We start from the raw sequence: 24,162 nt of genomic DNA on the forward strand, positions 1-24,162 counted from the left end.
AGCACAGCGGGTAGGGCGTTTGCCTTGCACGCGGCTGACGTGATTTCGATTCCCAGCATCCCATATGGTCCCCTGAGCGCCGCCAGGAGTAATTCCTGACTGCAGAGCTAGGAATAACTCCTGTGCATTGCCGGGTGTGACCCAAAAAGCAAAATAAATAAATAAATAAATAAATAAATAAAAGGCAGATACATTTATACATAAAAAAGTTGCCAACTCACTGGAGAGATAGTGCAGCAAGTAGGGCACTTGCCTTGCATGCTTGATTCCCAGCATCTCAAATGGTTCCTTGAGTACCACCAGGAGTAATTTCTGAGTACAGAACAAGAAGTAACCCCTTAGCATTGCTAGGTGGGTTACACAAAAACCACACATTTTTTGTGCTGCCACCTGTTTTTCCAAATGATTGTGCCATTTTATACACCTGCTGTCTAAAATTCTACTTTCCTATACTTGTAATTCCTTTTGTTGTAGCTTTTTGTTTTGGGATCACACCAAGCAGTGCTCAGGTTCTCCTGGTTCTGTGCTCAGAGAATACTCCAGGCTATGCTCAGGGACCATAGGTGATGGCAGGTATCAAACCTGGAGTGCCATGTGCAAGGCTGTACTCTCTCTGACCCTATTGCTGTCATTGTATTTACAACCTTAGAGGGGGATGAAGTAGCATTAATAATTTAATTTGTATTATTCAGACAATTTGTGTGAAGCCCTATCTCCTGCTGTATCTTTCTCTTCCTTTGTGAAATTTCTGTTGAAAGTAAATCCTGTTTGGGGGATGGGGAAGTAGTCCAGTGGTTAAGGTTCATGCCTGAAAGAATCAGAGCAAGACTGTTTTTCTGTGCCTTGCCACCCCAGGGCAGATGACCATCAAATATTACCAGGGTGGTGGATCCTATCACTTCTTAGGAGCTCTCTCCCTTCTAAGCTCTTGTGTTTTCCCAATACGTTCCTGGAGTGGTCACATTTTCACATATTTTTATCCAATTGAAATGATGTTACCAAAATAGTGGATATGTGTGACATTCTGTAGGGAGTCCAGTTTTGGACAATCTCTAATCTGTCCTGCCTCAGGACTAAAGTTGAAGGACTGCTTAAACAGTTAGTCTAATCAGTCTAGATACCTTTTTTGCAATCAAGCTGCAGGAAATACCTTTCTTTTATTAGCACAGATTTGCAGGCAAAAAGCATTTTGAAAAGAAATCTCTCAAAGCTTCTTGAAGAAATCCAGGAAACAGATTGTTTTCAACAGCCCGCTCCAGGCAATTAATAAAGACAAAGAGTGATTTTAACATTGCACAGTGGTTCTCAAGCTGGGTTAAATTCGCACTGGTAGTAGGGTTGGTTTTTTTTTTTTTTTTGGTAGTTTGTGTAAATCTTGCTATTGCTAAGACGAGGCAGGAGCAGGGAGCTGCTGGCATCTCTTGAGAAGATTTAGGCAGGGATGCTGCTAAACCAGCACAAGATAACCAGGTTTACAAAAGATAGCTTTCTTGCCAAATGTCAGCAATGCCCGATACAAAATCCTGCTTCAAACGTTGCCATCTTCTGAGAAACATTTAGTATTCACCCTCTGCGTGTTTTGACCCACAAATCTGTTGTCTCGCCACCTGACTTTAGTGCGTGCTTTTCTTCTAGTAACATAATTCCTGACACTTTTCCATAGGCGGAGATTCTCATTCGAAAACAGTAAACCGGCCGGCACGCAGGCCCAGTTTTCCCTTTGAGATCTCGCTATAATGCAATCCCCAGTTCAATTTCTGAGGCAAAACGGACGGCGGTAGAGGGAGGGCAGGATCTGAAATCCATGTCTCGACATCGTGTTCCGTGGGACTGGAAAAGTGAAGTTCTGAGCTTTAGCGAGTAAGGAGGGATGACATTCTGCCTGAGGTCATCAGCTCCTTCTATAGAGTGGCATTGCTGCGGCCACCCTACCTGACTTGACACTAGGCTCAGGGGAACGCGCCCCTGCCGATTAACCTAGGCAGCTTCGGAGCCCCAGACGTCCAGGGAATGCAGCCCGAAGGAGGGAAGGCGACCGAGGACCGGGCGCCACAAGCCGTGGGGACTGGAGCGCGCACTAACGCGGGGACTCGGCAGCGCAGCCGTCGGAGCTGCGGCGGCGCGGCGGCGCGGCCGGCTGGAGGGGGCGGACCGGGCGGCGGGCGCAGGCGCTCCCGCCCCGCGCGCGCGCGCGCGCGCACCCCCTGCCCCTCACCCCTCCCCGCCTCGGGCCCCGGCGGGGAGCGGCGCGCGCCGGCCGCGGGCGCCTGGACCCGCCCCCTCGCCTTCCGGAGCGGGCGGGGCGGCGGCGGGAGGCGGCGGGCGCGAGGAGCGCCTCGGCCGGCGCGGAGCTCGCAGACGCGCGGGGAACATGGCGGCGGCGGAGCCGGCTGTCGCGGCGCTGGCGGGCGGCGGCGTGGGCGCGGCGGCGCCGTCGGGCACGGTCCCCGTGCTCTTCTGCTTCTCCGTCTTCGCGCGGCCCTCGTCCGTGCCGCACGGCGCGGGCTACGAGCTTCTCATCCAGAAGTTCCTGAGCCTCTACGGCGATCAGATCGACATGCACCGCAAATTCGTGGTGCAGCTCTTCGCCGAGGAGTGGGGCCAGTACGTGGACCTGCCCAAGGGCTTCGCGGTGAGCGAGCGCTGCAAGGTGCGCCTCGTGCCGCTGCAGATCCAGGTGGGTCCCGCGGGAGGGCCGCGCGCCCCGCCGTTGCCCCGGGGCTCCCCAGCCGGTCCCCGCCCCCGCCGCGCTCCTCAGGTGCCCGGCCGGCCGGGAAGGGCCGCCCCGCCGCCGCGAGCTTGGGCGCCGGCCCAGATCGGCGGCCAGGGCAAAGGTGACGGTCACCAGCTGTCCTCGCCTGCGGCGGGGGCGGGGAACCCCGGCTGTCCGCGGCGCGCGCGCGCGTCCCCACGTGTGTGGTCCCGAGCTCCCCGCAGCCGCCCGTGCGCCCCGGAGCCCGTCCCAGCCTCCTGCGGAACCGAAGGGCAGTGCGGTAGAAGCCGGAGCGGCTTTGCGGGTTGATGCGGAACGGGGAAAGGAGATTCCGGGGCCGAGCCTGGGGGGTAGGGTTGGTTCCCCGGAGTTGTGTTTACCACTTGCCAAAACCCAAACTTTCGCAGAGACCCTTTCCCGGTCCCCAGATCCTGCTTCCAGACCCTTCGCCGCAGGAGCCCCGGGCGCGCAGGAGCAAAGCCTTTTGCTTGGCTCTTCCCGGGGCCGCTGTCAGTGGAATCTGTTGATGACAGACAGACGCATGGCTTACGTTGAAAAAGTCATTTGGTTCTCAGGACGGGGTCACCTCGCACCCCGGCCCGCTTTTGCTGAACATTGATTTCATGGACTGCAGGATTCGTGATCAGCTAATTTCGTTTCTGAAAAGGAAGAAAGAAAGAGCCTGGCGCTATTCCGCGCTTCGGTCAGCTGAACTAAATGCTTTTCTCAGGATTCAGTGGAGGATTTGTATTTTTCCAAGGAAATCTTAAAAGAAGCAACAAAGTGCAATTTCAGTAGCACCTCTAACGGCAAGGGTTTTTGCTTGATTTTGTCTTAAGAAATCCGTGCAGTCTTTCAGAAGAGAGACCAGTGAAAAGAGTCAAACTCAAGAGGTGGCATTGGGGTGTTAAAAGATATTTCAGTATTCAAGTGTCATTTTTCAATGGACTGTTCTTCAGGTGCTTCCTCCTCTTCCCCCCCAGCTATAGTTGCTGCAGAATTGGCCTTATTTCCCAGCACCCCTCCTCCCATGCCAGAGAAGCTCAGAGCAAGGATTTAAACCTAGATAAAATCCCTGTATTTAAAGGCAAAGACTGATGGAGGCCACTGTCCAACCTTGGAGACCACTTCCCATCCTCGGAGACCACTGTCCATCCTTGGAGAGCCCCTAAGACCGTGGGGTCTTTGATGGCCTCAGAATTGGCCCAGCAGTCTGTCCCCGTGAAGTTAGAGAATATGGTTCTTTAGGGGTTTATGGCTTCCCATTTTATGTCTTCAAGAGTTTACTTATTTGACACCTCCACAGCATCCCTGGTCAGTTTATTTAGATTATTGATTCCAAAATACCCCAAAAATTGGATGTATCTTTGACATTCATTGATAAGGGGAGGATCTGAATATGAACGGAGGTGACCTGGGACTGTACAAGAAAGAGGAATCCTCAGGTTCTGTAGTGATACTTTCCTGTAGTGAGTGGGAAGATCTTATGCCAAACTAGCATTACTACCCCTCCCCTCCAGGTCTGTAAAGCTCCCCCTGTCATCCCTAGGATAGGATTATTCATTGAAAAATTCAAGGCCCCAGTCCTACAACTCTTTTCAACAAAACATTTTGTAAATGTATAAAGTATATATGTATACCTAAGATGCTATGATATTTTCAAAAGACGTGATTCACGTCACTGAATTGTGGCTCTTGAAATATCTTGCTGGTGTAGGAGATAATCAGTTGTTAATTTAGCGTAATGATGTTTAAAATACTTATAATAATAGCATTACATGTTCATCCTATAAAAAATGTTATCTTTCTCACTAAATAGTCCAGGAATTTTTTAACATCGGTTATCAGTTATATAGCACTTAATATCTGATCAAATTTTATAAATATTTTTCTTTCATATTCTTGTTTTGGTGACCTTGATATTTTGACTTCTTCCACCGGCTGCCTTCCCCACTTAGACATAGAGGATGGAGGATGTGCAGACATACTTTCAATATGCTGAGACGTGTTCTGATTTATGTATGTGTTTATATTATAGCGAAGGTGTATACACCTATGTAATCTCAGAAGAGAAAGTATATTTTTCCCTTTTATGACCATTTGACTGTTTTTTGGAACCTTGCCATCTCATCCCAGGGATGTAAACATTTTATGGCCAAATGAGACCATTAGAGTTCATGTCACAAACATTTGAATGTCAGCTGTCTGGCACAGTGAATGCAACTAAGATCCAGTTTTTATACCTTCCCTGATGATCGAACCCCTCCATTTGCAGAAAAGCAGGGCCAAAAAGGAAAATCTCCCAAGAGGACCCTGTGAATGGCAGACCCTGCAAAGCATGGAAAGGTCATTGCTCAAGCCAGCCCTCACCTCTGTGTGCTCTTTTTGTGCCTAGTGAAAATATACAGCAGTACTGAGAGCCAGTTACAAATATGAGCTTGTGATATTGCTTGGTTGCTGCTCAGGGTTCTATGCAGTAGATGTCTTTCATTTAGGGAGATTCAAGGTGATGCCGCAGTGAGGCATGGTATTGGAGTGGTAAGTAAGGCCTTTTTCCTGAGGAAGGAACTAGGAGCATCTCTTGTCCCCACAGAGTCCCTGGGCTTAAGTAGTGTGACTTGTTATTTCTCCATTTAGACCTTTGAGCAGATATCATCCTGGCTCCCCAGCTGTCTCCTCGAATGTCTGTTATAGGGCTCTGCTTGTGCGTGCTTGTACTGAGGCTCTTGCCATGACCTTAGGAAACTCTCCCTCACCTCTCCTCGGTGCTTCTGTGGGGACTCTGCTACCAGGGTTAGGCCAGGGCATCCTCGCCCTTTAGTTGTCTTCCTTTCCCAAACCCACCCACTGTCCAGATGATAGCCAGGCTGCTGCCAGTTCAGGTGACAGCTCACGTTTCCAGCATGGCTTGTGTGTCTGCATGGTTTATATTCTGACTGTGTAGTCTGAAGTCTGAGGAATTTTGAGATACGGGAAAAGAAATGTAAATGAGGATTAGGCAGGATGAATTGGGTCATATTTATAACTTACAGCTTCCAATTTTTCCAAAAGATATTTTCCAGGTTTTAACTAATGGAAATATTCAACCCTGGAAACTTGTGTAAATTTGTTATGGAACCACCTGCAGCATTTCCAGCTTGTCTCCTGGGGGAGGCAGAGGTGGGACCCCCCAGGGAAAGAGAGGAGGGTGTGATCATTGTGCTGAGGGGGGCAGCGCCCTAGCTGCTTTGTGTGGGGAGAAGACTAGGGCTTCCTGAGGAAGGTTACTTTGACCTTTACCTGAGACAGGTAATTAGAAGCGATGCAGCTCCTGCATCCACTCCCTCAGCAATTGGTTACTGCTGTTCTATTAAACAGGGACACGATATTTCCTAAGAGGAGACGCAAAAGTTGATGGTGTGAAGGAAGAAAGGGCGGCTGGGTTTGAAAAGATAGGAAAATGAGTCTGTTCCCGATTGGACTTGCTAGTTTGGAGGTTGATTTGATTACAAAACCTTTATGGTGAAAAGAGTATTAAAAACAGGTAGAGAAACAGGCCAGACCTGTCTGTAGAGAGGCAGACTGTGTCCCAGCACTGGGAGGAGACAGCTGTGGTTATGTGTGTATGTGTGTGTGTGTGTATGTATGTGGTGTGTGTGTGGTGTGTGTGTAAGAGAGAGAGAGAGAGAAAGAGAGAGAGAGAGAGAGAGAGAGAATTTGGCATCAAGATCCTGCCTAAAGCATTACATTCTTTGGGTGCTGTGGCCAATTGTTTGAGAATGGGAGTTATGATCAGAGTTTGTATATCTCCCTTAGTTATCGAAGGGGAACCCAGGGTAGAGGCAGATGCCAGTGTATTCCCAGGATCTGGCACCATCACTTTTACCCCAGTCTGAGTCACCCTCTTAAGAAATTCCTGACCCTAGTTCTGAGGTGGGTGGAGAGAATCAACTTCAAATGTGAAAATTCATTTGAGGGACATGCTGGAGTTTGAATATTAATGTCTGTACTGTGAATTTCCCAGCAGGTGAAATAATATTCTCTTGCAGAGTAAATTAAGAAAGCCCAATCAGGAAAAGATGGTATAATGGTAAGTCATGGTGACCTCTGGAAATCCACTTGTGATTTGTTTTTTTCATTCTGCAGACTAACTATGGTAATATAATTATACTAAGTTAGGCAGCATTGGATGTGGAGATGTATATACAAGTATAAGTCATTTATAGATATCTTAAGGAGTCTTAATAGTAAATGGTACTTTAACCTCATTTAGAAGAGAGCTTTCTTAATGAGCCAAACTTGGGAGTGTACTGTATATTTCCTTGCTGAGAATTTTCAAAATAGCTTAATAATTCTTAGGGAATTGTATTATTATAGTTTAATCCCTGAAATAGCCCTTAGAGGTAGAGTCTATTTTTCTTGCATTGTTACAGAGTAAGAAAATGGTCTTTGGAGATGTTAATGATTTGCCTAATTCCATGTAATTAAAACTGGACTTGGATACTAATGTCCTCAGGGATGTGGTTTGGGGATCTTTCAGGCTGGCCCCTGGAGTCACATCAGAGACCTCTGTTGTGAGTCCCTGTTGGAGCAAGGTCTTACCTGGATCTGTGGAGTGCTGTTTCCTCGGAAGCACCTCTGAGAGGAGTCCTGCCACTCTGGATCCCCCTCTGAATGCTCAGGCACATTGTGCCTATGCTGTGACTGTAACAAATGGACTGTAAAATGCTAGCGAACATCCCATTTCCTGTTCTAAACTTGAACCATTCCCGCAGGTTGCAGGTTTACTCCTTGGAAGAGTTTGCTCACTGTGACCAAGTCGAACGAACTGATCCATTTATACAGTAGAAGTGACTTCCCCCTGAGTTCTGGAGGAGAGCAAGTGAGGTGCCTTAGGGTTAACTCCTGAGGGCTGTGAGGGCTGTGAGAGATCCCAGCTTTTGGTGATTTGCCAGCTACCTTTGGCAGAGACCTGGTCAGACTTGATCTCCTCTTCCACATTCAGGGTGCAACTGTCTTCTGTATAGGATACCTGTTGTGTTGGATTAGGCACCCACCCCTCTTTGGGATGACCTCTTCTTAACTCACGATATTTCCAATGATTTATTTTTCAGCTAAGGCCACTCAGAGGTATGATGGCAATTGGAAATTCCACATTTGAATGGGGGTCAGGCCACAATTCAACAGAACATTCTTCTTGCATCCTGTTGAGAACAGGCTGGTGTCCAGTGTATCAGTTTGCAAGATCAGAACCCTAGGGACCTGTCCAGAGTGACTGAAGACACCAGACAAGAAGAGGTGATCCCCAGTAGGACTCTGACAGTATTAAAGTCCAGTCAAAATTCAGAGGGGAGGATATGAAACTGGTGATAAACAATAGCAAATACTGTCATCATAATAATGGAATGAAAACCCTTCTGACTATGACATGCAAGGTCAAATTGCAATTGTGACAATTCTAAAAACAGGCAACAAAAGGTTTAGTCATATTTTCTTAACTTGCTTAAGGATGTCAGATATGATCAACCTTTCATATTTAAACATGCAGAATTTATTTGAAATTATTTTTTATGTATGTACAGGAATATATATATAGGGATATGAAGGTCTGTTTATACTGGTATTTTTACATAAGATTTTTTGTGTGCTGCTTGAAGTGTAATTCAGTAATTCGTAATTACTGAATGAATATGCTTTAAATTTACTATGTTAGGATTTGCCTGTAAGTGGTTTTGGTGGGCAATATTATTTGTTATCTGCAAGGTTGGTTGTCAGAAAAATTTAAATGAGTCAAGTAAGAAAAATCCCTGAGTTCCAATTGATAAGTAATTTTATCGCAAGCTATTTGAATGTATGTAGAACTGGGAGAGAGGCCGGAAGGACACAGCTGGGGGATTTTGATAGCCTCCAAGTCTCCTTTTGGCTTGTATGGTATGAAGGTCGTTCATAAATTAGTATTTTTCCTCCCCAGTTACTGGCATATCGAGACTCCATTTCTTAAATAAAGGTTTTATTTTAGAGTAGTGTTGGAGTTACAGTAGAGCTACAATAGTAGAACAGAGTATCTAAGTGCCTGGACTTCCTTTACATCACTTCTCTTGTCATTTAACTTGGCTGTCACATTTTCCCAAGCTGAGGAACCTTGTCAGTAGAGTAGTCTGTTAACCGAGCTCTCCACTTTATTGGGGTTTTCTTACTAGCTCTTCCCTATCACACTTTTGATATTCCCAGGTCTGGTCCAATATAATGATTGCTTTCAGCTGGCCTAACTCCTTAGGTGCTTCTGGGCTGGGCTGTTTCTCGGGCTTTCATTGTTGTTGGTGACCTTGACAGGTTTAGAGGAGTATCCGGCAGGTCTTTCTTTCCGTAGAAAGTTCACTCTTCTGGTGGTTTTCTCACCTTCGCTGTAGGTAAGAACTTGGGAGTCACTCAGCCTGTCAGAGTCAGAGCAGGGTGCTCGCTGGTCTGCCTTCCTTCTAATGCCTGGCTTGGCCATCTTTGCCATGTCTCTCTATACTCCCAAAGAATGAATGTTCAAGTGCTGCAGAACACTTGGTGGTGGTGGGGGAGGGGGGGTGTCAGCAGTTAAATTCCCAACTCCTTGGAGAGTTTCTACACCTTTTTTCGATTTGTTTTTATTTTTATTTTTTATAATTGTCACAGCCAGCAATTACTCAAGAGTTACTCCTGACTCTGTACTCAGGAACTACTCCTTTTTGATGTACTAAATTAACACCTTTTGGATACACTCAATTATCACCAGTCCTCTCTGCCGAAATGCGCATCTTGCTTCACTGAACTCTGGCCTCTTTCTTTGCTGGGGGTTGATAGATGATGAGTTCCTATGTGCAGAAGGTTTTTCAAAGTGCTCAGGATTTCAAGGCTTCATTTCCGACCCCTGTCTGTGATTGATATTTCTTGTATTGGAGGTGGGTCCTTGCCTAGGGCTGAAACCCTGGGACTGGAGTGAATGACAGAGAAGCACCAGTTATCAGGTCATGTAGGAGAATGCCAGTCTCCGAAATTATAGGTTTTCTGGGTGACGAAAGGTGTTGTTGTTTTCAGTCTCCTAGTTTGGGATATTCTGATCATTTTCTAATCTAATCCCCCTGAAATACATAATTTAACATTTTCTTAATGATTCTGCCTGAAAGCTGTTGTCTCAGTTTATAAATTATGTACAGTTGGCTGCTGCTTCAACAGAGCCCTGGACGCTAAAGCTCTTTGAGTTTTGATCTACTTATTCTGTTTGGAATCTTTTCTCCTTTAGCCTTGGTTTCTTACTGATAATGGTTTGCCTGCCTTGAGGCCGTTTTTCTGATTAGTTAATAGCATTCTGTCAATTTAGAATTCAGCCAACCAAACTGATTAGGAATATCCATTGACGTAGTTCCATAGTCTTTGGTAAAATATGAGAGTTGAAATGAAAAGCAAGTGTAAGCTGTAGCACACTGGTCCTCTAACAAACCTCAGTTTACTTTACTTCCTTCAGTCTGTTTTTCATTGTGGTAAGAGGTTGGCTGTGTTGCTTTACTATTACTTGTAACAGCCAGTTCCAAGCAAACTGCCTTTGCAGTGTGTCCTAAACCACCCCTAGATACCTGGGAACCCGAAGTTTGTTATTATTATTATTATTATTTTTTCTTCTTATAACTATTTATTGAACCACTGTGGGAAAAGTTACAAAGCTTTCAGGTTTAAGTCTCGGTCATACATTGATCAAACACCTTTCCCTTCACGGGTACTCATTTTTCACCACCAAGAACCCCAACATACCGCCCCCCATGCCTGTGAGGCAGATGATTTCTTTAACTCTTCTCTACATTGATTACATTCATTATTTTGACAAAAGATGCACCATTATTGTTTAAAATTCCCTCCCCCAACAATTAGAAATGCTGAAAAGGCACTGTGAAATATTTTGTTTTCTATAGCTGGTTACGAGAATCATATAATGTTGCGCTGCCACTATCGCGGCTGCGTGATTTGGGATTTCTGCCAAGAGCCAGATAATTATGAGATTGTTTTCTGTGTGTCTGGTGTTATGGCTGTGCTGGAGAGCCACTCATGGGGGGGCAACTCGTGACCAAGATAGGGCGTGAAGGATGAGCTGGTACCGCCCCCCTTCCCATGAGACTGCAGTAGCCTCATCAGTGCAGGCTCATACCTGGCTTTCCAATAAGCTCTGAGGCAGTGGCCACCTTGCAGCGGGGGTGGGGTGGGGGGTGGGGGGGAGCAACACCCTTTCCCTCCCGGGAGGCATGGCACCATAGTTTAAGGCTTGGTCCATTCACTTTTCTGCCCAAGCTGCTGGGCTCTGGACAAAGTCCTTTTGCCTCTGGACCCATGGCCGTGCCGGAGAGCCGCTAGTTGTGGGGCAACTCGTGACCTCGGTAGGGCGTGAAGGACGATTATTATTAATTTTTTATTTTAATGAATCATTGTGAGATACATTTACAGACTTTCATTTACAGACTTTCATTATTGCGTTTCAGTCAAACAATGTTCAAGTACCCATCCCTCCACCAGTGCCCATTCTCCTCCCCCAATTTTCCCAGTATCCCTCCCTCACCCCCACCCCTACCCACCTTCTGCCTCTGTTGCAGGCACAATCCCTCTTATTCTCTCTGCCCTTATGGGTGTTATGGTTTGCAGTACAGGAAACAAGCAGCCATCATGTTTGGTCCATATGTTGTATTATTTTTAGTAACTTTTTTTGTCTTTTTGGGGGGGGGCTGGAGCGATAGCACAGATGATAGGGCGTTTTCTTTGCAAGTGGCCAACATGGCCGACCCGAGTTCAATTCCTCCTCCCCTCTTGGAGAGACCGGCAAGCTACCGAGAGTATCTCGCCCACACTGTAAAGCCTGGCAAGCTACCTGTGACATATTCAGTATGCCAAACACAGTAACAATTGTCATAATGGAGATGTTACTGGGCCCGCTCGAGCAAATCGATGAACAACGGTAGGACAGTGACAGTCTTGTTTTTATCTCTTGTCTTTTATTATTATTATTATTCTTTTTTATTAGTGAGACATCATGAGGTACTGTTGTAGACTTACAAATTTTTGTGCTTGGGTTTCAAGTATACAATGATCAAATATCCATCCCTCCACCAGTGCCCATTTCCCACCACCTTTCGTTGCTCTTATCATGATGATTTGGGGGTGAGGGTGGGGGTAGGGTAGGGGGATTGGTTGTGATGCTCATGCTTTCGGTGCTAACTAGGAGTCCCATGTTTGGTTGCAGAGATCCCATACCCAGCCTCAGTGCTGCCTGGGTGCCTTCACTTATAGTCATGGTGCTTGCCCAGGAAACAGCTGGCAGGACTATGCTTAGCTCATGTGGGGATTGAATGCTTTTAGCAAGCCGGTTCCTGGGCCCTACACTTGAAATGTTACGGAAGAAAGATACTGCTTTGTGACCAACATTTAATGTCTACTGAGAATTTGGAAAATTTTGTTATAAAGAGGAATTTTTTTTTTGAAAACTGTCTCAAGTTTTTATATATACATCATACCCATGCATTTGAGAACAGCCAAGATGAAGCAGTAACGCTCGGCATTACTTGTTTAATAGGGGCTGGAGAGTTGGGTCAAAGAAATGGAGCATATAATGGAGCATATCTTTGTATGATTAAGTTCCATCTCACGGAACAGTACCTCTCCTCCTACACTGTCGGGTGTCTCCCCCTTAGGCCTGGGCCCACAGGTCCTGAACAGCACTGCCAGACCTGTATTACTGGACCAGTCATCCTTAGGAGTGTCCCTGGGGTCCCTGTTTTAAGTAGTAATATGAAGTATTGAAAGCCATGAATTACCTGTTCTTTTAGCTGGCTATAATATTTTTGTCATATGAATTTATTAAATTGTTTCTATATTATTGAGTCCTTTTTTTTTATTAGTGAAACACCATGAGGTACAGTTATAGACCTATAAAATTTTGTGCTTGGGTTTCAGTTATACAATGATCAAGTACCCATCCCTTCACCAGTGCTCATCCTCCACCACCACGGGTCCTAGCATCCTTCCCACCCCCCATCCCCCCTGTCCCACCCTGCCTCTGTGGCAGGGCATTCCCCCTTGTTCTCTCTCTCTTCTTTTGGGTACTGTGTTTTGCAAGAGAGGCATTGAGTAGCAATCGTGTTTGGTCTATAGACTACTTTTAGCATGCTTCTCCCACCCTGGGAGGGTCTCACAACACCCTTTATTTGGTGCTCTCTTCTCTATCTGAGCTTCCTTTTCACCTAGCACATGTGGCCGGCCTTCAAGTCATGAAGCAAAATTCCTGGTACTAATCTCAGCCACTCCTGGGTGTTATTCTTCCATTTTGTTGCTTTATGTTCCCCAGATGAATGCAATCTTTCTGTGTCTATCCCGCTCTTTCTGACTCATTTCGCTTAACATGGTACTTTCCATGTAGTACCACTTGTATGTAAATTTCATAACTTCATCTTTTCTAACAGCTACATAGTACTCCATTGTGTAAATGTACCAAAGTTTCTTTAACCAGTCACCTGTTCTCGGGCACTCAGGATTTTTCCAGATTCTGGCTATTGTAAAGAGTGCTGCAATGAACAAACAATTGCAGATGTCACTTCGACTATACATTATTGAGTCCTTTTATTTTCTAATTTTTACTCTAGAAGCAATTCAGTGAATAGCATTCTATATATTTTTTTATCATTCACATCATTTATTTTGATTATTAGTTCTAGAAATTGACTTGCTGTACCGAACAGTAGGAATGTTTTTCATCCTTTATTGACCTCCACTGAAAATCAGTATCACTGTATAACGAGTTCTAAGTCATTCTTTTTCCTTCTTTCCTCAGCTTACTACCCTGGGAAATCTTACACCTTCCAGCACTGTATTTTTTTGCTGTGACATGCAGGAAAGGTTTCGACCAGCCATCAAGTATTTTGGAGATATTATTAGTGTTGGACAAAGATTGGTATGCTTATCTTATATTTTTTTCATATTTCCAAAGTATGATACACTCATATATGCAATTGTGTGTCTAGCTCACTGTTCTCATGTCTGTTTACTTTTTCAGTTACAAGGTGCCCGGATTTTAGGAATTCCAGTTATAGTCACAGAACAGTACCCTAAAGGCCTGGGAAGCACTGTTCAAGAAATCGATTTAACAGGTGTAAAGTTAGTACTTCCCAAGACGAAGTTTTCCATGGTGTTGCCAGAAGTAGAAGCGGCATTAGCAGAAATTCCTGGAGTTCGGAGTGTTGTGTTATTTGGAGTAGAAGTAAGTACTTGTTATTAGGTTTCAGCACAATATTATTTGTAGAAAAATTGGTATTTCCAGAGGCAGAGTTTTGTCTTGTTTATTAAAAACCTGGTAGGAGTTAATGATGAAGAATACCTTCTACCATTGATTCAGTGATAACTGAATTCATGACATGGAGCTAAACACTTTGCATCTGTTAACTCATTAAACTCTCACATCGACCCAATGAACTTACTGTGTGCATATTATAGATGAGAAAACTAAATCACAGAGATGCCAACAGCTTATCCAAGGTTAAACAGCTAAAAAAGGATGTAGTTAGGTTTGAATATAGGTGATTGATTCTTGAGCCAATTCTTTTTTTTTCAAATTTTAGTGAATCACCATGAAATACAGTTATAGACTGACAAATTTTCGTGTTTACGTTTCAGTCATACAATGATCGAGTACCCATCCCATTACCAGTGCCCTTTCTCCACCACCAATGTTCCCAGTGTCCCTCTTGCCACCCCCACCTCTTCGTGTTTACATTTCAGTCATACAATGATCAAGTACCCATCCCACCACCAGTGCCCTTTCTCCACCACCAATGTTCCCAGTGTCCTTCCCGCACCCCCACTTCTTCCCTCCCCCTGCCTCTGTGGCAGACACATTCCCTCTTTCTCTCTCCTTTTGGGTGCTGTGGTTTGCAGTATAGGCACTAAGCAGCCATCATGTTTGGTCCATAGTCTACTTTCAGTATACATCTACCATCCTGAGCAATCCCTCCAACCATCATTTACTTAGTGGTCTCTTCTCCCTCCCTCCTGCCTTTTCCCACAGCACATGAGATTGGCTTCCAAGCCATGGGGCTATCCTCCTGTTGAGCCTATTCTTTTAATCACTCCATTTTCACCAAAGACATTATTTTTATTTATGTATTTTTAAATATCACCTTGGTCCTATTTTTGGACTAGAAAAACCTTAAAGTCATGTGGCTCATTGTCCTTCACATTTGAATCCTGTGTATACTACTTTAAAGAAAAAAATACTCTTGGATACCTAATACTAAGTTAAATTGATCTTTAAAAAATTGGATAAGGTTTTTTGGGGGATATGTTACACTATTAAATAACTAGTAAATGAAAGTAAAAATTAGTAAAATGTCAAATGAATTTTAAATAATGTAACTTAAGATGTTTTGTTTTTATGGTTATAGTAAATAGTAAAAGATATCACAGCCCGGCCGAGCCGGATTCGATTCCTCTGTCCCTCTCAGAGAGCCCGGCAAGCTACTGAGAATATCTTGCCCGCACGGCAAAGCCTGGCAAGCTCCCCGTGACGTATGCAATATGCCAAACACAGTAACAACAAGTCTCAAAATGGAGACATTACTGAGCCTGCTTGAGAAAATCGATGAACAACGGAAGGACAGTGACAGTGACATCACCTCATTAGCTGCATATAAAATATTTCTGTATTTTCTTTTCTGTAATACTGCATAGAGAAAACCTGTTGGTATAAATGTCAGACTAAATGCTGACTTTTGTGCCTTGTTGCTTGTTCATCATCATTAGCCCTCATGCCTAATCAGAATCATCTTTGAGCAGTCTTCCGGTGCTTGTTTCAATGAGATGACAGCTGATAATTCTTCAAAACCCTTGCATCCTATGGGGATGCTGTTGACATAGTGGCGGTATTGAAGTCTGCTTCCACTGGATGAACAATATAGTTTTGCGGAATCTCATTTTTATTCTTTTCTCTGGTGGTATGTTGTCATAAGGTAGTTCTTACAGTGATGGAAGCTATATAATCCACTTGCAGCCGATGCACACTGAGTATTTGTGCCCGAGTCACAATTATTTGGTACATAGCTTACCTGTGCTATAAATGGTCATGAGACTACTTGTCCCAGTATTTTCTCAGCTTATAGCAATGTGGCCTCATCTTTTATGTCAGACCCTAGACATGAATTCAAAACTAAGCCCAGCTGCATTGGCCTCAAAGCTGGATGGTAGTAATCCTTGTTATAAAGATCATCCAGGATGACATAGATGAAAATCTTTAATTTTCTTGAGAGCCCTAAGAATATGCTCAAGGCTTCTAGTATGAGGAACAAGATCCAAGTTCCTGATTTCACAGAAGAAAACAAAGCCAAAATTGCTGTTCCGTGTCAGGGTGTCAAGATCATCTCACTGGAGGCCAAACTGGATGGAGGATAGAGTATTATTAAACCTGGTGTGCTTTTTCTGCTTGATCCTATGGTACACATTTATAAACTTTTTTCCCATGTTATTACATTATGTCTTTGCAATTTCCTACTAGACTCATGTGTGTATCCAGCAAACAGCTCTGGAGCTCGTTGGCCGGGGTATTGAGGTTCACATTGTTGCTGATGCCACCTCTTCGAGAAGCATGATGGATCGGATGTTTGCTCTTGAGGTAAATGTCCTGCTTTAAAGTAACTCCGTTTTCAAGTTTTCTCAGTACGTTTGAAGAATGCAGTATTGACCCAGAATGAAAGATTTGCCTCTTTCACTTGAATTTAATCTGAGGATATTGTTGATTTCCAGTCTTGAAGATGCTCAGTGTCCTGGGAGGTATTTCCACCAATTCCTCTGTAATGTCTCAAGTCATCATAGATTTATAGTAGTGCCAAAAGTTTCTCTCACATTTTCTCTGACCATATTGGTGTTTGCTATAGTTTCACAGATGAATTAAGTGGTAGTCTTAAAGAAGAGAGAGCCATAGCTTTCGTAGTCTAGAGCCTCATTGAACCATTCAAAGATTTGCAACTTAAAAAACAACTTACTTGGGCTTAGCTAGCTTAGATTTAACCAAAACTGAGGACATGGTGGGCCTAAGCCCAGTTCCACCTTGTATTAGGTTTCCTCAGACTTGAATTTCTGGGGATAGAGCAATGTCCTGACCAGACATATTCGTATACAGGGTTACTTGGTGTTTTGCATGAGAGAGTCAGAATGGAGCTGAGGGCCTGATGCTCAATCAGTCTTTGTTATCTTTGTGGGAAACTGTATGTGGTGCCAGGGATCTAATAGGTTGACAGTGTCAAGGCAAGTACCTTTGCCCCTGTACTATCTTTCCCTCCACCCCAAATGATTCTTTCTTCTGTTGCATTGCAGTGGCCTTAGCATATCTATTCCCTGACCATTTTAAAAAGGACTACCATGGGACTGCTGTGCAGTTCTGTGAACATTGACTCCATCCTGTGGATCTCTCTTCTTTGTTCACTCTGTCTCTGTCTCTCTTGTCTTTTCTCATATTTAATTCCAACTTTAATAATCTTAGAATAATGTATGTTGATCCAGTTGCCAAGTTCAATGGATCTTACTTATAATAGGAAGCAGAACTATTTTTGAGACCTTCAGATGGCACATGTATATGCGAGTCTTTTATGACACAAATTATACTCTGACCATATTCTTTCCTTTCCTTCACAGAATTTCTCACACCAGGCCTTCGGGGCTGGAGTCTTGGGAACTATCTGCGTGTGTGTGCATGTGTGTGTGTGTGTGTGTGTGTGTGTGTGTGTGTGTGTGTGTGTTTGGTGTTAGGGCTGTAACTGTTCAGGGACCACTCTTGGCTGGGTGCTTGGGGACCATGTGGTGCAGGGCCTCTTGCATTCAGTGCATGCCCTGCAGTTCACTGGGCTATCTCCCCAGCCCGCAAGTGCTTGTGTAAGTCTGGTAAGACTAATCACATGAAGGGAACAACATGAACAACAACAAACCAAGTAAGAATAATGAAAATAAAAGAGTAACAGCAAAACGTCAGTATGATCGCAGCGGGAACTCAGAGCCGCATGCACATACTGCCAGTGGGTACCCTTCCTGGCTCCCTCCCTCCCTCCCTCCCTCCCTTCCTCGGTTCCTTCTCTTCCTTCCCACACCTAGCAGTGCTCAGCATCACCTTGGATTGACATGTCATTGCTGGAAAGGGGAAAAGAATCCTGTCGGATATTGATGGAAACCTGCCCCCCACTTCAGATTTATCCTTTTTTTTTTTTTTTTTTTTTTTTGGTCGGGAGCGGTTTTCTTTGTTCCTAAATTATTGGGAGAAATAAGACATTTTCCCATTTTTCTGTGACTCTTCAAGTGAAAATCACAGTCTCATCAGCTCACCTCCTCTCAGTTCCCTGAGAACAACACTAAAGAGAATTCCCGAAATGGTGTACAATGCCTGTTAATATCGTTGTGGTAAAAGATTTATTGTGCCTCTAGAGAGGCTTCCACCGTGCCAGAGTCTATGGTGTGTGCTTCACTCAGCAAGGTTGTTGAGCACGTCCCATCCTTCAGGAATTAATGCTTTCCCTGAGTAACTGTAGAATAAATGTGCAGCTCTGGGGAATGCAGCTCTCTCTTAAACCCGGTGTCCTCATGTGCTAGGAGAGTTTTCAGTGTTACTTGGCAATTTGAAGAGTCCTATATCCCTCCCACCTCTCAGGCAGTTCTTGCATTTTCCAATTGCAGGGTCAGAGGAGCTGGCCCTTTCCTTTGCTCTAATTGGATGCATTGCACAAGCGGAGGGGGAGAACTTGGAAAGACATTGAAGCCCTGGCCCTGTGTCCACCAAGGGTTTGCATCACCACTTCCTTTTCTGGGAGGAAGCCACACCGGGAGGTGCTCAGGGACTGCTACTAGCTTGGTGCTTGGGGTTCCCTGCACTGCTGGGGCATTAGACTGGGCCATCAACATGGGCACAGTCCTCTGAGCCCTTTTGGCTGGGGCTATGCACAGCCTGCGAGCCTCACCTCCCCGTCACTGAGTCGGACAGAATTAGTCCGACTGATTCTGAGTCTGATTGGTGTCCCGAGTCGTTCAGTGCCCCTCTTTAGCTCCCCCAGCTCCCGTGTTAGTCTGAAAGCTAAGTCCTACTCTGCAGGTTTTGGTTTGCTCCGAAAGGCTTTTGGACCTCTGGTCTGCTCACTTCCCCAGGTCATCAGCCACTGCGGGCACTGGCGGAGCAGCCTGGGCACGCTGTCAGCAGAGCAGTTGGGAGAGCTACATCTTTTTTCTGGGCTTCCTCAGTCCTGGGACTAGGGTTTCCTGTTTCTCTAGGTGACAAGAAGAGTCATGAGAACCGAGCCTGGTTGGCTCACTGGGCCCTGGAAATCACTGGGGGCTCAGCTCAGATCCCTCGAGGACTCACGGAGGCGCAGAGAAGCCAATGCCGGGCCACTGAGCTTGGCTCCTGTGCCCGGCCCTCCCGGCCCTGGAGCCGGCACATAGCCTTCTGAGATTTCTGCAGAGCTTGAAATGATGGTCAGAAATTGACTGAGTGAGAGGAGGAGGCATCTCGGTTCTTGAAATCTTGAAAATACTCAGAAATGATGTCCTGATCTGCCTTCCCTCCCCGTATTTGTTGTTGCTTGAAGGACTGACTCCAGCTGTGGGCTCGGCTTTCCCCCTCCTCTAAGAGTCCTGAGCCCTGCATCCTCTATTCTGATGTCGTGGGCCAGACTGATTTTCTGTGGAGCGGACCGTGCTATATCCTCGCCCCCTCCCAGGTCCTTGGGCGGGAAGAGTGTGCCAGGGGCAGGTATGCCTGCGGAGCGGCACCCCTTCTTTCAGCCCGATTTTCCTCTCACCACACAGGGCTGCACTGACTTACTGGAGCGATTCCTTCTCAGTGACCCCAAGCAGGGCCTCATCGGGCTCTTTTCTTCTGACTTACTTAGGGATTGTTTTGTTTTCTCCCCACCTTATCTTCTGTGCTTCTTGTAAATGGTGCTTCTTGGGAGAACAGTTAACCAAGTTTTCTCCCTCAGGATTCTGTTTCAAATTCCACCAGAAATTCTCTTCTCTAGAATTCTCCTCTCAATCCTCTCCTCCTTTCCTTTTCTCCCTTCACTTTTTTTCTTTACTTTCCTCCTCCCATTCCATGCCTCTCTCCCTCCATGAGAATTCTGTTTTTTTTTCTTTAGTCTGTTCCACTGGCATGGTTTGGCACAGACATTGCTTGAATTGTCAGTGGATCTTTTTACAAGCTTAAATTTTATACCCTGGTTTAGTGATAAACATTTACGATGGCTTCTTTCTTATCCACAGACACATTCTTAAACTTTACAGCCGACTTTTCTGCTACCACCAATCATTTCTAAACAAGGACCCTCTTTGGTTTTTTAAATTTTTTTTGTAATTGAATCACTGTGAGATACAGTTACAAAGCTTTCATGTTTGAGTTTCAGTCATACAGTGATTGAACACCCATCCCTTCATCAGTGCACATTCTCTACCACCAATGTCCCCAGTATACCCCCTCCCTTTCCACCCTCTCCCTCCCTCTGTGGCAGGCAATTTCCCCCATACTCTCTACTTCTGGGCATTATGGTTTGCAATATATTTACTGACAGGCTATCACATTTGGTCTTCTGTCTACTTTCAGCACACGTCTCCCATACCAAACGATTCCTCCAACCATCACTGACTTAGTGATCCTTCTCTATTCAAGCTGCCTTCTCCCCTACCTCATGAGACAGGATTCCAACTATGGGGCAATATTCCTGGCCCTTGTGTCTACTGTCCTTGGGTGTCAGTCTCATACTATGTTATTTTATATTCCACAAACGAGTGCATCCTTCTATGTCTGTCCGTCTCCTTCTGACTCATTTCACTTAGCATGATACGCCCTGTCCATTCACCTATAAGCAAATTTCATGACTTCATCTTTCCTAACAGCTGCATGGTATTCCATTGTGTAAATGTACCAAAGTTTCTTTAACTAGTCATCTGTTCTCGGGCACTCGGGTTGTTTCCAGATTCTGGCTATTGTGAACAGTGCTGCAGTGAACATACAGGTGCAGATGTCATTTCTACTGTGCTTTTTTTGCACCCTCGGGATATATTCCCAGAATTGGTATTGATGGCTCATATGGAAGTTCAATTTCTAGTTTTTGAAAGAATGCCCATATTGTTTTCCAAAAAGTCTGGACCAGTCAGTATTCCCAGCAACAGTGAAAGAGCATCCAACAAGGGCCCTCTTAGGGAAACGACTCATATACTACATGTTGGCAGTTGTTTTGTTTTGTTTTGTTTTTGCTTTTTGGGGTAACACCCGGCAATGCTCAGGGGTTACTCCTGTCTCTGCACACAGTAATCACTCCTGACGGTGCTTGGGGGACCATACGGGATGCTGGGAATCAAGCCCCAGTCAGCCGCATGCAAGGCAAATGCCCTACCCACTGTGCTATAGCTCCAGCCCCCATGTCGGCAGTTTTAAAGGAGAAAAAAGAAATTAAGGAATCATTATTTTAATTCTTACAATGATCTCAAAGCAATTAAACTTTTTAATTTTTAAAAATTAGATGACATATTTCTAATGAATAGAAATATGGTGGGCAGCTACAATCATACCTATAATACAACTAATGAGGTATTGCCCCTCCTTTATAAAAAAAAAATAGGTACTAAATGCCTGATCTACATACCCGATACTCACTCACACACCACAGCCTCATGCTGTATCATTACCTCAGTTCACCTGTAGAAGTAGAGATATCGATGAACCCTCCCTCCCTCCCTCCCTCCCTCCCTCCCTCCCTCCCTTCCTTCCTTCCTTCCTTCCTTCCTTCCTTCCTTCCTTCCTTCCTTCCTTCCTTCCTTCCTTCCTTCCCGCACCTAGCAGTGCTCAGGAGCTATTTCTGGCTTTGTGCTTTGGGGACCATCCTGAATCCCATCCATATAATGTTGCTGGGGATCAACCATGATCAGCTGCATGCAAGGCAATCATATTACCTCCTGTACTGTCTCCCTGGCCCAAAGTCACCTTTATTTCAGCAAAAAGAGCTGAATATAAATGAGAATTTAAAATACACTGTAGTTAAAGCCACCCTTAGCTGAGTAGATGAAGGTGTGAAAGGTGCGGTGCAAACATTCTCAAAGCAGGTTGTGTTTGGGAAACGAAGTGGTTGAGTGTCCAAGCAAGTGATAAGTGCTGGTGAGACGTGGATTCATTTCCTTTCACTTATGGTTTATAGCCAGGATCCAGATCTCCCTTCTGTCCCTGTCATACATAAGACTCATTTAATAGTGCCTTTCTGCTGGCTTTGACTTGGTTTCTCATCCATTTGGCTGATGTTGAGAAGAATCCTAAGAGATCTGAGACCTGTGCAAGATCATTCTCTGTCTGACTTCTTGATGTGGAGTTTGTTGTGTCTTTTTTTCTTTTTCTCAAAGCGTCTTGCTCGAACTGGGATCATCGTAACAACAAGCGAGGCTGTTCTGCTGCAGCTGGTGGCCGATAAAGATCATCCGAAGTTCAAGGAAATCCAGAACCTCATTAAGGCGAGCGCGCCAGAGTCAGGCCTGCTGTCTAAAGTATAGACCTGGTGAGGGACTGGTCCTCTGCTTGCCCCTCGGGCACGGGACTGGGAGCCCAGAAAAGCTCTCATCTGGACCAGAATTAAAAAATTAAGTTACAAACTAACTCCTTTTTTTGCACCTCTTAATAAACTGTAACCAATTAGGTCATTTGGGTACCAGCGTTTAGTGACCATGTCCAGGGCTTCTGGTGCTGCCTCCCCACTTCATCTGTCACTGCTTTTATTTGTTGGAACAACATAGAGATAACAGAGGTGCCCCTTTTTTTTGTACTGTCCTCACTGATGAGCACTTGCAGAGGTGCACACTCTTAAGTTTCATTGAGCTGTGCACTTTAGAGAGAGAGACAGAAGGTACTGGTTACTGTACAGTGTATCTTGAGGTTTTAGTGTGGTTTCAGTGCTTTTGCTCTCTCCGGGTTGAGTGAAAACGGATTTTGTCTGAGAATCTGAAAACAGGACTGTGGATGGTGTCGCCTGCCTGAACCCCTACAGTCAGTTTGCAGACTAAATTGCACTGCTCTAACCGGACAAAATTATGGCAAGTATTTACTTATCTCCCTTTTATTAGGCTAATTTCCTTATCTGGTCACTACTACTAATTCTCTGCTAATGTTTATTTTTAGCTGAATTTTTTTTATTATTGTTATTTCAAAGACTCACTGGTTCATTGCGAATTTTGGTTTTGTAAACAGATGGAGTGATTTTCGAGGCGGAAGGCTGTTTTAAAATAAGTGAAGGATTTTACTTAAAAATCAGTACAGCCATCTTGAATAAGCTTTCTGGTCTGTACAAGATTAGCAAAAAAGTTAAAGACTGGATAAAATGTAGTTTTTAAAATGTCTGTATTCTTGTTTGGTATTTTTTTCCATCTACTCAGTAAATGTTATTGTTAATGGAGAAGGCATCAGTAATAGTTTGGGATATTAATTTTGTAGTCATTACTATCCTTCAATAAATTTATTTTCATTACATACTTATTAGAGGATTTTCAAGCCTTTTTTAATTTTGTGAAATATGGAACATTGCTGTCTTTTACATTAAAATAATTAAAACATTTTATGTGCATTAAGTTTTTTCCCCTGCATGCATTCCAAAATGTCTCTATGAGTAATATTCCAGGAGTATTCTAGGAATACGTATCCTAGCATATATTTAAAGGTATGACTTTTATATTTATGAGTTTATATTTATGATTTATATTTTTATATTTATGGTTTCAAAATCCCCAAGGGACTATGAAAACGCTTTGTGGATTTTCAAAGAATGAAAATTCTTTGCAGGTGGGAATAAATCAATTTTACTGAAAGACCTTCTTGATTACTTAAGTAGAAAAATTTCTTTCATCAGTGGTAACATTAATTTTGTAGGTATATTAAAATCTCTTCTGCAACATACTTGTACATGAAAAAATCAAAGAATTTTTTAGATTTTAAAAGTTTTTAATAAAAAGAACCTAGTGCTATTCATACTCTAGTGCAAATGTAGACGTTTCAGGGAACTCCTCTACTCCAGTTCACTGGGTCTGGATGGGTCTGACATTTTGCATTTCCAGAGAAAAAGCCAGTTTTCAGCATGCTGCTCAGAAGGGAGGGACTGGAGGTTTTGAGGAGCCTGAAGAACCAGGGTTTAAGATCACCTCCTGGTCCCTAGCATCATGTCCAAACCCTTTCTGTCTCATGAAGAGGAGCCCAGTGATGCCTTTCACAGCTGAAACTAATTCTTTAGCTCAAAATTAGTTTCCAGCATCGAGCTATCAAATTACCCCCAAACTTTGTGGCTCAAAACAACCTAAATTGATCTTTAACACTTTGGTCATTGAGACTGCTGAAATGGGTCTCTCTGGGTTAAAACCAAGACTAACTCAGGACTGTGTAGTTTTCTAGTTCCACAATTTTGTTTCTTTGCTTC

At 44.4% G+C, this 24,162-nt stretch overlaps 1 protein-coding gene across 1 annotated transcript; it reads left to right on the plus strand.

The window, feature by feature from the left end:
• The first annotated feature begins 2,313 nt into the window (after positions 1–2,313).
• On the plus strand, positions 2,314–23,311 carry ISOC1 (isochorismatase domain containing 1). Its single transcript, XM_056124425.1, has 5 exons — positions 2,314–2,677; positions 13,527–13,646; positions 13,749–13,952; positions 16,239–16,355; positions 22,109–23,311. The coding sequence occupies exons 1-5, from the start codon at positions 2,372–2,374 to the stop codon at positions 22,253–22,255; spliced, it is 894 nt and encodes a 297-aa protein (XP_055980400.1). The 5' UTR covers positions 2,314–2,371; the 3' UTR covers positions 22,256–23,311.
• Positions 23,312–24,162: the final 851 nt, after the last annotated feature.

The sequence above is a fragment of the Sorex fumeus genome, unplaced genomic scaffold (assembly GCF_029834395.1).
Source record: "Sorex fumeus unplaced genomic scaffold, SorFum_2.1 ptg000051l, whole genome shotgun sequence".
NCBI classification, from domain to species: Eukaryota; Metazoa; Chordata; class Mammalia; order Eulipotyphla; family Soricidae; genus Sorex; species Sorex fumeus.

Bases quoted from the DNA above. Each gene is read 5' to 3' on its own strand.
- ISOC1 (XM_056124425.1), top strand. From the start codon at position 2,372: ATGGCGGCGGCGGAGCCGGCTGTCGCGGCGCTGGCGGGCGGCGGCGTG. The intron at 13,647-13,748 runs GTATGCTTATCT...TTACTTTTTCAG, and splicing joins TTAGTGTTGGACAAAGATTG to TTACAAGGTGCCCGGATTTT. The intron at 16,356-22,108 runs GTAAATGTCCTG...TTTTTCTCAAAG, and splicing joins ATCGGATGTTTGCTCTTGAG to CGTCTTGCTCGAACTGGGAT.